The following is a 15,099-nucleotide window of genomic DNA, read 5'->3' on the forward strand; positions in this document are numbered from 1 at the left end:
AAATCATTCTGAGCGAGGATTGGTCCCGTGTGCCAGTTTAGGATCAGTGAAAATGAGTGTGTCAACCCCAAACAATTTCCTGGTGCTGTTACGTGTGTTTCTGTGTCACCACATGTCTTCCCACAGATGGTAACACATTTGGGGATTCAGAGTCATTTCAGTATCATCCTTAAAAAGCCAGATTTGGGAAGGTAAATCTGTTTCTCAAAGCCAAAAATAATTCTCTGAGCCCTTGTCCCTCCCCATCCCCACCCCCCACCCATCCATGCAGGTGATGGGGAGATGTGTCCACGGTGTGGTTCAGAGTCTACTGGGGGAAGGGATGAGGCAGCCCAGGGCTGGAGTGGAGCCGGGTGAAAGGGGCTGGCATGGGAAAGAGTATTGTTACATAACCCGAGGGAGCTATGGATGGTGGGCAGATGGAGATGGGAGGCGAGGAATCTGGAGATGGCAGAGTGTGGATCAGCTTCCTCTGGGAGGGAGAGGGACAATGCATGGAAGGCAGGTGAACCAAGAGCCCAAGACCCGCTTTACAAGGTGGTGAAGGAGCCCTGCCCAGCCTCACAGCCTCTCCCACATTTTTCTGTCCTGGCTCTGAGGAGCACGGATGGATGCTAAGTTGCCAGCTGGCCCAGAGAGTAGCACACCAGGGATCGCCTTCTCCATGGGACTTGGGGGAAAGAACCGTATCAAGCTCTGGGCCTATCGTCTTCACCCGCCATCTAGAAGAACTTTCCAGACATGGGCAGGCCCAGCCTCCCACCTCACCAATGAAGAGTAGAAAGTATATGTTTACCTGATCTCCCTCACCCACTCTCCCATTCCTGATTACCCTGGTGGGTGAAGAGTGAAATAAAAATTAACATGTTTATCCCACTTTTAAATGTGTTTAATGAGAACTCATTTACCCTCTCCCAATTTAAATTCGTAATAATGCCATAACCTTTCAGAGCTGATTATTACCTGCACCTTCCCAGATCTTCCTACCAAAGAGGCTTTCCCTCCAAATGCTCCTGAGCCTTCCTGGAACTTGACAGTTTGTTGGGCGGTCAACAACATCTGGCAAGCCCACACGGCTGCACTGGCCTGGCCCAGGTGCTCTCTCTAGGAGGGGAGGGAAAAAGAATCAAGTCCCCTCCCTTGGGTAGTGACTTGTGTTCCACTGACCTGCCATCAGGACTTTGGCTGTCTCTCACTCAGCGCTGACCCCGCCCCGAGTCCCATTTCCTCCGGGGGGGGGGGGGGTAGGCAATCGCGGGCTCACCCGCTCCTCTGCTCTCTCCTCCTGTCTTGCAGGGGCCGCGGGACTGACTCCAAGCTGGTGTGCCAAGCCTCCGAGCAGCAGCGGCCGGCCCGAGAGCTGGAGTCGTCACCATGGCGGCGGGCGTGGCGGCCTGGCTGCCCTTCGCGCGGGCGGCGGCCATCGGGTGGATGCCAGTGGCCAACTGCCCCATGCCCCTCGCCCCCGCCGACAAGAACAAGCGGCAGGATGAGCTAATCGTCCTCAACGTGAGCGGCCGGAGGTTCCAGACCTGGCGGACCACGCTGGAGCGCTACCCGGACACGCTACTGGGCAGCACGGAGAAGGAGTTCTTCTTCAACGAGGACACCAAGGAGTACTTCTTCGACCGGGACCCCGAAGTGTTCCGCTGCGTGCTCAACTTCTACCGCACGGGGAAGCTGCACTACCCGCGCTACGAGTGCATCTCGGCATACGACGACGAGCTGGCCTTCTACGGCATCCTGCCCGAGATCATCGGCGACTGCTGCTACGAGGAGTACAAGGACCGCAAGCGGGAGAACGCTGAGCGCCTCATGGACGACAACGACTCGGAGAACAACCAGGAGTCCATGCCGTCGCTCAGCTTCCGCCAGACCATGTGGCGCGCCTTCGAGAACCCGCACACCAGCACGCTGGCCTTGGTCTTCTACTACGTGACTGGCTTCTTCATCGCCGTGTCGGTCATCACCAACGTGGTGGAGACGGTGCCGTGCGGCACGGTGCCCGGGAGCAAGGAGCTGCCGTGCGGCGAGCGCTACTCGGTGGCCTTCTTCTGCCTGGACACGGCCTGCGTCATGATCTTCACCGTGGAGTACCTCCTGCGGCTCTTCGCGGCGCCCAGCCGCTACCGCTTCGTCCGCAGCGTCATGAGCATCATCGACGTGGTGGCCATCATGCCCTACTACATCGGCCTGGTCATGACCAACAACGAGGACGTGTCGGGCGCCTTCGTCACGCTCCGCGTCTTCCGCGTCTTCCGCATCTTCAAGTTCTCACGCCACTCCCAGGGCTTGCGGATCCTGGGCTACACGCTCAAGAGCTGTGCCTCCGAGCTCGGCTTCCTCCTCTTCTCCCTCACCATGGCCATCATCATCTTTGCCACTGTGATGTTTTACGCCGAGAAGGGCTCCTCGGCCAGCAAGTTCACGAGCATCCCCGCCTCGTTTTGGTACACCATTGTCACCATGACCACGCTGGGGTGAGTCCGCGTTGGTGGCGGGTTGGGCGGAAGGTTACGTGGAAGGGAAACTTGGGCCGGTAGCGGGATCCAGCAGACAGGGGTGGAGTCGCCTGTTGGGGTCATAGGAGCGAGGGGAGTTGTCTCATCCGAAGGAGGAAAGCGCACGGGTGATTCGTTTGGGGACGAGAGCTCGCTCTGGATTGAGTTTTCTTGGGGAGGGGGCGGTGGCATGCATTTTATAAAACATGGAAATGAAGACATTAGTTCTCTTTTCAGCCGTGCATTTCGTGTCTGTGTGTGGGGTGGAGTGAGTAGCGGTTGCTGCATTCTTAAACGCATCTGTGCTTGTAAGGGCATCAGGTGGGAAGGAAGAAGGGCCTGAGCAGTTCGGGGAGTGCCGTAAGGAGGGTGCACAGTTGCATTAACCAGAACACACGGAGAGCACTCTCTCTGGATCCTTCCTGCGTTTCTTCTCAGTCGTGTATCTGCAGGCTATCTCTCTTGGGCTTTGCTCCCCCCGCCCCCCTGCCCCGCCATAGACGCTCAAGAGTTCAGTAGCTCTGAGCAGACTTTCTCGAAGTGACTCTGAACTTGGGTTTTCTGCAAAGCAGGGCACCGGACTTACTTTTATTTCCTCACTGAAGGAGGAGTAGCCTTGCTTTCTCGGCCTGACTGTGATTGAATGACCCGGCCTACCTGGGCCATTGTGAGATGGTCTGAAGGGATCATGGGGTCAGCCCCCGAAGCAGCAGGACCATCCCGGAGAGGGAGAGGCACTCAGCAAGGCCATGGGTGACTCCATGTCTTCCATCTCCCCGAGGTCCCTTTTCTAGCTGTGGTCACAGAAATGTATTTATGGGGCTGGCCTGCAAAGCTTTCCATCCGAGGAAGGGGCTCAGGAAGGAGATTGCAGTCTTCCCCCTAACAGGATTAGAGCCAATGGAGGCAGCTTTCTGGAGACACGTATTTCTTAAGGGTTTCTGCTTCGGCCGTTGGAAGTCATTGAGGCTAATGCAAAAATCCCTTTACAATTCATATGCTGGGTCTGTATTTGCTTAGGCTGGGAAGCATTATATTGCTGATGGAGAATTCATGAAGCTTTTTATTTGGTCTTTGACAATTTGGTTGGTGGCGTTCTGGTGATTCGATTTTTTTTCCTGGCCGACACCCCGCGGCGCTGGTGTCGGTTTTTCCATAGTGCTGTGTGTGCTTATTGGGAATGACTGAGCAGGTGAGGGGACTTTTAAAATGATTACATTTGTCATTGTGCCACACGAGAGCGGGGGAGCAAGGGGTGTCACTGTCCATTTGTGGAGGCTACACTGAATGGGGGCATTCTGTTTCCCTCTTGTCTGTCTGACACAGGCCATCCTGCCCCTTCCTCTCCCTCCAGCACACACACAGTTCTTCGAACAGCCACTCACACCCGGGGTTGGTAGGAACATCTGGTTGTTTGACCTTGTCTCTTGGCACAGTAGGATGTTTAAAGATAAAATGGCCTGGAAGCTGCTCACCATGTCAGGAGAAGAGGCAGCTTTGCCCCTTGGAGGCTGACCCTAACCGTCCTTTCATATTTTCCTAAAAGGGACACCCCCCCCAAAGTCCAGGACCTCCCTGGCCCCACTCCTGATGTGGCTGTGACTGTCCATTGCCCTATGTGTCCTTTGATGGGACTCATGACACTAGAGTGATGCCTCGGGACTGCCATGAGGACAAAACAGGGCAGATGGATGGATGTCAGAGTTGAAGTGGGACCGTTTCAGAGGAGATCGATGGAAACTTCGGAGACCACCTGCCTTTTACTTTTTATTATTAGTATAACAGCATATGTGTGTCTACTGTGTGTCAGTGGTGCACTAAGCACTTTGCATATATTATCCCTCTGAGTCTTTACAACAGCCCTGCAAGGTAGGAAAAATGCCATCCAACTTCACAGATGCAGCAGGCGAGGCCCAGAGCGGTCAAGTAGATTGTTGTCGTCATACAGCTGATCAGGGGTAGAGCTGATTTTCCAATGCCAGTCTGGCTGTCTCCAGCACCCATTCCCGGTTCACATGCCAGTCTGCTTGTCCCCATACCGTTCGGGGTCATGGGTGGAAAGCAGACCTCCAGGGTTACTTCTTTTATATTATGGCCTCAGGGGTTAGTTCATTCAAGGCATGTCGCTCTTGAACAGGAGCACAGTGAGTACCACAGCCACTGCCTTAGGCACACAGGGAATTTGTAAATGAAACATTTTCATCTGGTCAGTTCAAATGCTGCCTTGGAAATCAACGACTGCATTCCTGGCAAAATTCACTGTTTCCCTGTCGCTAGGGAGGCCACTGATTTCCTTTAGCATCCACCCTGTAGGTCAAGGGGTAAGTCCAGTGTCAGGGACGGACAATCTTGGCCTCGTATTTACTTTCAGAGGGCAGGAAGGGGACGGCTAGGAGTGAAGATGAAAGGGGAAAAGGGAGAAGCGTGTTTCCCCAGTGGCCCTGTGGACTCCTCGCCCTGCTCTTCCCATGCCTCCAAACATCTGGCCTCTGGGAGGGTATAGGAATGAGCAGGAAAAGAAGACTTCCTTCCATAGTGTTTTCCTTAACCTCAGATAAGTAATGGGACAGCAGGCTTTTTCTTCCCATCTGCCCCAGCTGGTGTGGTCAAAGGCTGGATTGGGCTACTTTGACTTCTTCCTGAGTTGGCAAATGGAACCATCGCCAGGATCGCTGTCTGGTTATACATAGCGGGTACTTGGCAAAACCCTTTTTAGTGGCTTGGTCAGTGTCAATGGGGCACCTTTTCCATTTGCCTGGCCTGATAGTTTTCTCAGTCCTTTCCAGACCTGCCCGTCCTCTTTCTAGGGTGGACCTAAGATGCGTGCTCTGGCCCAGCCCTGGTCCTGGGGGCAGAGGAGGGCAGCCTTCACCTGGCCTCTGGTCCATCCCCTGGGACACTCTGCAGCATTGTGGTGGTGGTAGTGGGGGCTGTGGGGGGTGGGTGATCTTCTTGCTCTGATTGGAGGTCTTCCCAACTCGACCCTGGAAACGTTTCCCTCTCCCCTGGCTGGCTCCGGCCCTGAACATATTCACTGGCTAGTTTCAGGCCTAAACCATCCCCAAGAACCCTTCTTTTTCTTACTCCTTACTGGCATTTGAGCCCCCAAGTGGCTGTGGAATAACAGGGGCCAATATTCTGCCACATTCCACCGTCTGTCCGAGTGCTTCCAACAGCTCCCAACAGACACTTTGTTCTTCCCGTCCTCAGATCCTCCCTGCCCTAATCCTGCCCCAAGTTCCGGTTTCAGTCTGGCAGAAATTGTCTTCGGCTCCTTTGCAAAGGAGGGCCAAGTGACAGGCCATGGGGCTGGACCGAGGACCGATGCGCTGAGGGGAGTTCATGCTCCCTCGCTCTGGTTCCTAACTCTGTCCTCTTTCCCAGGACTCACTGATGAGTTACACAGGTGTCCTCCAGGGAGGAATTTCATGGAACCGATTATTTCTGTTTATTTAATATCTCAAACTACCTTAAGCACACAGAACAATAACGGCCCAACTGCCACCAAGGCTCAAGGATGACTTACCTTTGCAGCCTCCTGGGCTGGTGGGGAAGACCCCCATGGCCAGCTCATGTTTCCCTTATGCTCCCTTGACCGTGGAGCTCCCACATGTACCACGAAAGGTTTACTCTTGGTGCTTATAATTGCAGCTATAAATAAAATCCTCAATTATCTCAGTTAACAGAGGAAAGAGATAACGCAGAACTCCCAGTATTAATTAAGACCAACATACCTAGTTCGTGCAGATATTCTATGTTGTAGACTTTTTAAAGCAGATTTTCCTTCTGAATTTTGTTTGACTTTGCTTGGCATCGTGATTGGCCTAGACTGAGTCAGTCTGTGGGTGAGGCTCCAGTTCAGTGTGTGGAACTGGGGAGCGTGCGGAAGGAGATCCTTGCAGAGCAAGCAACCACCAGGGCTGTCAAGAGCCAGCTCTGAGACTGGGGAGGATGAGGCCTTCTTGGCTGTTTTCAGGGTGGGGGCTTGGGAAGGGCCCCAAGCAGCCTTGTTCCTGGTGCAATGGCCTGCCGCTTCCAAGTTGGCTTGCTTATGTAATCGAGAACGGCAGCCTATCTGTCACCCCATGGCCTGAGATGAGAGAGCTTTTGACGGTGTCCAAAAATCACTTTAACGAAAACAGAATCGATTTTTACTTCTTCCAAGCATGAAGCAGCCTCCAGGTGATTTGCATTTCCCTTTAAAACATAATCCTGGAAGGGGCCTGCCTGAGGTTTTGTGAGACTGGGAGCTGGGCCTGGACAATCAATAGAGGCACATCACAGAACGGGGTGCTTGACCAGGTTTACCCCCCACCCAGTGCCAGAAGTAAAGCCAGTCTGAGACCTGGTTAACCCTTCAGTCCCCCAAATTCCTGCTGCATCTTCATCCCCTGCCTCTGGCGCCCAGCAGCTCTCCTCCCAACTTCCAAGTGCCTTGGCCCGGGACACTAGCCAGCTGTGACTACCTGGAGGGTGGTGTGTTCCTGCCCAGGGCAATCTGGTCATAGCCGCATTTATGGGGAATGAATGACTGCAGATCTTTTCTTGGTTTGACACTTCTTAACCAACAGTTCTCTGATGTTGCAATTCCCAAGAGAAGACACAGATCCACATCCCAATGAGGAGTCTTGCATTCATTCAACGTTTATTGAGTACCTGCTGTGTGCCAGGCCCTGCAAATACAAAGCACCATGATTGCTCATCAGCCCAGCATAAGGTCCAGGCAGAATGAATTAAATGAGACCCACTTCTCTTCCTTTGGACCAAAACAAGAGATGGTGGAAAGAGCAGTAGACCGAGGGTCAGAAAAAGAGGCCTTTTCTCATATTCTTCCTGCCACTCCAGAGACAAGCCCTCACTGTACTCTGTGTCTGGTTGACTCCCGTCATCCTTCGCAGCTCAGCCCCTACATCGTCTCCTCCAGGGGACCTTCCTGCCACCCCCAGGCCCAGGGTGTAGTAGGTACCCCTCCACTTGCTTTCCACTGTGGCCTGGACATAACTTTGTCTTGTCAGTTGCCACATTCTGTTAACCTGATCTGCTTATGTGTTTTTCTCCCAGGTTGTGAGCTCTTCAAGGGCAGGTCTCAATTCCAGAGATCATCGTGTGGTCCGTGCCTAAGTCGGGGTCTCCCTAGATTGCTGTTCAGCTAAACAGGGTTGTACTCCAGTTTTCCTATGTTCATTTTCCTTACTTGCTAACCATCTCCTGGTCATTTTAAGAAACAGTGGAAGTGCTATCCGAATGTGAGCTCTTTGGTCATGTCAGACAAATATCCATTTCTGGGCAGAGGGTAGATGGGGAGGCCAAGCGGTACGTTGTCTAGTTTGGATGTCAGCCTTAGCTTGGTGGGGCCTTTCTTGCACTGGAGGTTTCAACCCTCAATCTTCACTCTTTTGGGCCGCTTGGCCATGCTTCCCACAACAGACTCTGGGACCAAGGAGAAACAGGAAGGGAGCCAGAGATAAGTGCCCCCATCCATGAAATTCTCTGCCATTCGATTCTTTGGAGAACCAATATTTATTGCTTAGCCAGTAGGCACTAGGAACATGGCAGCCAACACAGTAGTCTCTGATCTTGTGGGGCTTACATTCTGGTGGAGGAGCCCAGGTAGTATATAGATCAGCAGATAAATACCAGTTCATGGTACAGAGAAAAATAAAGCCTGGGGGGATAAGCCGGGAGTGCCGAGCGCCGGCAAGGTGGTGGAAGGAGGGAGAGTTGCTATTTTGTGTCGGGAGCTCAGGTGATATTTGAGCAGAGACCTGAAGGAATGTGGGTAGCTTAGGAAAGAGCATTCCAGGCCAAGAGAACAACAAAAGCAAAGGCCGTCAGGCAGGAGAGGATTGGCATGCTATTCTTGGAATAGCTACAAGGTCCTAATGGTCAAGCGGCAGGAGCAGGGACCAAGTACAGGAGGTAATGGGGGAAACAGCTCCTGCGGGGCCCTTGGGGTCAGAGACTCGGCCCTTTGCCTTTTTCTCTGCCTGGAATGGAAAGCCACTGGAGGGTTTTAAGTAGGCTTCACTTAAATTTGCAAAGGATCACTCTGGCTGCTGGGTAGTGAATACCAACGTCTAGGCAGCGAGTGATGGTGGCTGGGCCGAGGGTGCTGGCGGCGGGGAAGGGAGAGCTGGGAGATGTTGCATGTATTCGAAGGCAGGGGCAACAGGGAGGGAGCCATGCTGGTCTTGCCTCTACCACGCCCAGGGCTTTCCTCACTCCCCAATCAAGGACTGGCCCGGGAAGACATGGTCCCAAAAACCTTCTCCACCCCTGCGAGAAGCATTTCACAAGAAGGGGCCTCTTGCAAGAAGGTGGCTTCAAGGCCCAGGGCAGCAAGACCCCAGCAAGGATGGAGTGAACCAGCCCCAGAGCCCAAGTTGGAGTGTGGATGTCTGAGAGCCGGGCTGGGGCTGTCTGCAAGCAGGAGCGTCTGTACCTGGATTGGGATTTCTTTTCTTTTTTTAAAAAGGTTTTATTTACTCCTTTATTTATTTATTTAGAGCACGTGAGTGGGGGAATGGGTAGAGGGAGAGGGAGAGAGAAAATCCCCAGCAGACTCTGCCCTGAGCACAGAGCCCAGTGCGGGGGCTTGAACCCATGACGCTGAGATCGTGACCTGAGATGAAACCAAGAGTCAGAAGCTTAACTGGCCGGGCCACCCATGCACCCCTGGGGTTTCCTTTCAACACAGGCAGCAAGTACCAAGCATCTGCCAAGGGCTGGGCACCGTGCTTACCACCCTGGGGGACAGTCTTGGTTCAGAAAGGGAGACGGAGGTCCATGGCTGGAATAGTAGCTGAGACGGAGGGGTGGGCAGGGTGTCGGGGCTGCAGGTGGGGAGAGATGGAGTCCCATGGGTGGGATAGGAGACTTTCGGGGGCTTCCCAGTAGAACCATTACCTTTGATGGGTCTTCCAAGCCAGCAATTCACATTGCTCCAGTTTTGGGGAGGGGCTCTTTAGGCTGGTGTCCATTTCACAGCTCTCTTCCTAAATCTCTCAAAATCAATCTTAGTCTCCCTCCCTCTCCCTCTCTCCCTCTGTTTGCTTTTGTTTGGGTTTCCCTCTTTAAACACACCCATAAACACAAACATGATTCTTCCCGAGGAGCAGCAATTATTCTGCCTGAAAATAGTGTAAATAAAAGGCAGCCCGGCCCTCCCTCTCCTCAGGGGAGGGACCCAGAACCCCTCAGTAACTCCCCGAGTATTTTTGCCTCTCTCACCCGGGAGGGAGCTCCTGTTCCAGACTGTGCAGGACTCTGGTCCACATACTGTTGTGGCCGGGAACGTCCCTGTCCCCTCCCCCACCCCGTTCCTGGGCAGGGAGAGGAGCAAAGACTTAGCTGTGAGGCTCCCAGCCCCTGTGCTCAGGCAGGTGGCCCCCTGAACACAAGCAACTCCTTCCCAGAAGCCAACACCGTACTCATGACCTAAGCACCTTCTGGTGATATCCAAGCAGTTTCTCTTTTTTGGAAGTAGGAACCGGTCTCCAAGCAATCTCTGTTGGAAAGGGGTGTTCCATGGTGACCTCAGACCACCTTCCAACGGGGACTTGTTTGTGACGAGGAGGAAGGAGTTACCACAGTGCCTTGGAGCGCCCAGAGTTCCGGGCCAGAGGATTCAGAGATGGTGACCTCCAAGTTGAGTCTCGTGCTTGGGCCTCTATCCAGCCTGCATTTCCTGGGCTGGAACCGAGGCCTCTTCTCCCCGGCCTCCGCCTCCCTCTGCCCAGTGCCACGCAAATGCTGGGTGCCTGGGAAGGTGGGGAGGCCAGGAGGAGGGAAGATAACTCAGCCTCTGCTGACCATGACTGGATGGAGGAAGATTGCATCTGGCTCATGTAACCGTATTCTGGGTGTCAGGACTGGAATGAGTGTCATTAAACTGAATCAGAAAAATCGTTTTAATATAAGTGCCACCTCACACACAAGCTAGTTGATGGAGAGATGGATGAGGCTGGGGACGCCTCCTTTGTAATGTGAAGCTGTAAAATCCCATCACCTTCATTATTTCCCACGGAGCCAACGCATCAGAATGCCCACGAGCGGCAGAACAGCTTGAATTTAATATACAGAAAGTCCAATCAAACAATAAATGGATGGAACTATATAAAGAAACCATTTTCTGGGAGGCTGGCTCCATTCTCTGGGACTCAGCTCCCTGACACATGAAATGTGCATCAATTTTCCCCAACTAATGCAGCTGCGGAATCACCCCATGTGATATTTGTTTGCTTCAGAAGTGGGAGAGGGGAGCTTGCTCCCCTACATTATCCGGCTATCAATGCAGAATTGCGAATCTCATTGTCTTTGATTCGCGCCCGGTTCCCGGTGGCCCACTGAGGGCTGGATGCCCAGCCCTCCTGCACCCCAGAACCTTGCTCAGTCCCAGTGAGGCTTTGGTATTGTCCTTAAACAAAAATCAATTCTGGACCCTGTGCTGCCAGGGGGCTGGGATGTGTCTACCCTTTGCAGTCGTCCGAGAGGAACCGGCCAGAGCCTTAGCCGTGCAAACACACGCCGAGTGCCCGCGACAGCGTGACTGTCCAGTCTTGCCTCGAGGTTGTGCAGGGCAGACGTTCCATCCCACCCTGGACCCTCCCACCAGCCAGGCCTCCATCGTTCCTTCCATCCCTCTCGCTCAGCCAGCTCCCAGGACTGACCAAGCCGACTGGGCCCACAAAGTTAAAAGGACACATCCGCTCCTCCACGGTCCTGTGATACGTGTCAAAGACTGGCGATGTTAATGCTTTCATGCTTCTGGCGGGAGATTCTCTCCAGCATGACGGTTTCGGTGTCATGGGTAACTTAGAGCTCTCCATAATTACAGGCTCAGAGCTGCTGAGAAAGAAGTATCATTAGTTTATTTTTACTTCTTCCTGGTCGTGTATACTTAAGCAGAAAAAAAAAAGTAGGGGAGTTTTAAACTAAATGATATTAAAACCACAGACAGCATAAATCTCGGTACAGTTTGACAAATATGATACTTAGTATTTGTGATGCTCCCTATTAGCCGGTGTTGGGGAAACAGAAATAAATAAGCCCTCGCTCCTGGTCCTAAGAAGTTTATAATACAGCAGGGGATTTGAGTATGTTTACGAGCAGACAAGAGAGGACGGGGCATGTTCCAAATGATCAGGAAGTGTTTGGCACAGAATAAATGCTTAATAAATATTTGCTGATGAATGAGTGATTGGCTTCATGGAAAAGGTGACATTTCAGCTAGACCAACAACGGTGGGTAGGATTTTGAGATGCGGAAATGGGAAATCCAAGTAAATTGCAAAAGGGCACGGTGCTTGGGAGCTTAACCAATATGCTGCTTTGCTGGGGGTTAGGGCATATGAGGGGACTGGCTGGAGGTAAGCAGGAATAAAGGGCTTGCTAGAGACACGGAGGCCCTAAACTATTAGGCTAAGGCATTTATCTGGTGGGTGTCAGGGAGTCACTAAGGGTGGTGGTCCTTGTTGCAGTGATTAGGAAGATTTATTTGGAGTGGTCTCCTGGGTGAATGTTAGAGGGGGCCCTGACCCATTGTGACATCAGCAAGCGGACTGATCAGGAAGACGTGCAGAACGCCTGTTGTGGGATGGTCACAGTGGAAAGGGACAGAAGGAGGTAGAGTGGAAAGGCATCCCAGAGAAGAGAAGTCTAAGTGAACTCCGGGATCATGAGACTGGGTGACTGGGGAAGGGGAGACAGCGAATGTCAGAGAAGGAGCAGCTTGGCAGAAAGGCACGGGAAAATAGAGACTGTGAACTTGGCTTTGGACCTTGGTCACTTGTTGTTGACCCTGGGTGGCTTGGAGGCAGCTGGCAGGCAGGTGGGAAGGTAGGTCTGGAGCTTAACACAGAGAAGGGGTCTAGCGGGGCAGTTTTGGAACGGGCTGCAGCAGGGAATAGATATTACCAAAGAAAACCGAAGGGAAGGTGGAGGAGAGGCCCCACGTCCCTGGCACTTTGCCTCCTTCAGGAACACGGCTGGTATCCATGCAGTGGCTTTGCCAACACTTCCGTTCAGCTTCTCTCCTCGGCCTGTGGGCCTTCCCTGTCCTGCTGCATCTCTGCTGGGGCCAAAAGGTCGTATTGGTTTTCTGAGTCAAACAAGGTTTTCTTTTAGTTTCCTACAACGCTAATTAAATAAGCAGCTCTGACCCAGGAAGGCAAAATTGGTTTAGGGGCTTTGCTGAACAATAATACTAAAAGGATCCTCACATTGCCATGTGGATAAGATAGATGGGGTTTGGGTGGTCACAGACCAACAAAGCATCTGTGTTGGGCCCAGGGCGATGCCAACTCAGAGTGGCCTAGCCTCTGGGGCTGGCCCTGTCCTGATGCTTGCAGGGTCAGACCCCTGAGCAGAGGCCTAGGGGATTTAAGACGCTGCCTGTGCCCCTCATTCCCCTCCTCTCCTTAGGGAGAAACGTCGGACACACTGCTGGCATCACTGGGAGGCTCCTCTGGCCTGTCCCCTCCCAGAGATACCTGTCTTGGGCCCATGGTAAGCAATGGGCATGGCTATGGCTCAGTAATTCTGCAAATGTGCATTGAGCTGTGCCTATGAGCAAGACGGCTTCCTGGTTAACCGGAGGAGCTACAAAAAGAAAGCAGGGCGAGGACTAAATCCTGCGGGGTGGGTGTTAGGCTCCCATTCTTCGTCTGAGAAGACCGAGATACTGACAGTGTAGGGAACTTGCCCCCGCTCATACACTGTAGGAGCGTTACTGGGCTCGGACTGAAGTCTGAAGTCTTCTGACTCTTTTCGAGTCTTCACAAAGAGCGTCAGCCCAGTAACAGAGGTGCCGTGTGTGCACAGAGCTATCTGTCCGGGCTCAGCAAGGTGAGAGGTACGAGTAAAACCATAGCAAAGTGCGAGGGGAAGGTGCAGGAGGCAGGAATCAGGGCTTCTCAGAGGAGGTGGCATTTCAGCCGGCCCTTGGAAGATTGTAGTGCCAATGTTAGATGTGTTCATTCCTTCGATCACTTCTTCAGCAAATAGGGTGGGTCTGCATGGGCCAGGCCGTGTGCTGGGGGCTGAGGGGGTACTCGTGAACTAAACAGACAGAGCCTCTGGGATTGGCATTCTCGCTGGAGTGGCAGACGGTAAAATGAATGTATTGAAAGGGAAGGTTGAAGTAAAAGCCGAGAAGAAAGAGAGAAAGCTGGTAAGGGAAGAGAGAGGGAGGGCATCAGCAGCACTGGGGAGAGATGAGGAGTCAGGCCAGGAGGACTCAGGGACAGCTCCTCTAGCCTCTACCCGAGTGGAAGTGCTCTCCGCTGTTGGTTAGGAGTCCAAGGGAGGCTGGCCCCGGCACAGAAACGATGATGTAAGAGCTGTGTTGGAGTCTCGTTAGGGATGCTGTCCAGAAGGCGGAGAAGCAGCTGTGTGTCTTCCTCGCTGGAGACTGAGGAGAGATAGGCTCACCGTGATGTGTGCGGGACCGCTGACCTTCCTCCTCCTCAACAACAACAACAATAATAATACTCGTTGATGATACCGAGCTTTGACAGTGTCCCAGGTCCTGTGCTAGATATAAATTATTTATATGCATTTCCTCATTCAACTCCCCCATTAACCAAAGGAGAGGGAGATCACTGTTGTCTGTGTTTTAAAGCTGGGGAAACGGGAGGTCTGCCCGGAGCCTTCTGCTGGGAACTAGAGGGGCTGGGACTCCCCCATGCACTGGTCTGACCTGCAGGGACTCTTTGGCTCTCCCTAAAGACCCACATTACCCCCGGGAGGCCTTTGGTGGGGGAAATCTCCTTCCACAGCCTCTGTCTCCGTCAGAGGGAGGTGGACACAGCCTCCCCAATGTGCTGATGTGCCTGGACCAATGACTCTCGGGCCTCTTGGAAAGGTCAGGAGCATAAGGAGTGGACAGAGGATGGCGATGGAGGACAGAGCAGAGTCCCTGGAGACAAGGCCAGTGGGGATCAAGCTCCTCTGGGCCCACAAGATGTGACCGCAGGTGATAGGCTGGGGGCGAGGTCGCCAACAGGACCAGGGAATCCTGGCAACAGGAAGGAGGACAAAACAAAGGAGAAGGGAAATTATAAGTGTAGTTGTAGAGTTAGTGCAAAAAACAGAAAGAAAGAAAAAACAATCAAGGAAGAGGGAAAGTGGTAAATACGCATACTATGTAAATACCCTCTGTAAAATTTTTTTAGAATAACTTTGACAAATCTCGTGCGGTCTTCCTCTTTGCAGAGATTCTGGTCCCAGATGGCTTTGTTGCCCCGTCCTCTGCCTGGGTGCTCTGGGTGTTGGGGGGATCCCCACCCACTCCGCTGCAGGCCTTTGGGCACAACAGCCTTTCCTGGACCCTCCGAGCGCCCTGGAGAGACAGCAGGCGAGGCAGCAGGGAGCTGGAGGCCAGGCTCAGAGTTCTGGAATGGTGGGAAGCAGCTCTGCGGGGGTGGGGGGTGTCAGAGCCGGGCAACAGAGCTCAGGCTGGCCCGTTCTCACACCCCTCAGCTCTAGCCCCTGCACAGGATCCCGGGGATAGCACAGGTGGAGGTAGGGGGAGGAGTCTCCCGGGGTTCCCCACCGGTCCACAGGTCTCCACCCTTAAGGGTCACGGCTGTCACCACAGG

The 15,099-nt window shown here is 53.2% G+C and overlaps 1 protein-coding gene across 2 annotated transcripts in view; it reads left to right on the forward strand.

Annotated features, from left to right (window-relative positions):
* Positions 1–1,374: 1,374 nt before the first annotated feature.
* KCND3 (potassium voltage-gated channel subfamily D member 3) overlaps positions 1,375–15,099 on the forward strand; it is a gene marked incomplete at its 5' end in the record, with an annotated part of 202,014 nt that continues 188,289 nt past the window's right edge. For both annotated transcript variants that reach the window (XM_080801595.1, XM_080801596.1), the window contains one exon: positions 1,375–2,480. In XM_080801595.1, the coding sequence (XP_080657721.1) occupies positions 1,375–2,480 (1,106 nt within the window). The remainder of the gene's footprint in view (positions 2,481–15,099) is intronic.

Source organism: Martes martes (genome assembly GCF_963455335.1).
Source record: "Martes martes genome assembly, chromosome: 4".
In the NCBI taxonomy this organism is placed as follows: domain Eukaryota; kingdom Metazoa; phylum Chordata; class Mammalia; order Carnivora; family Mustelidae; genus Martes; species Martes martes.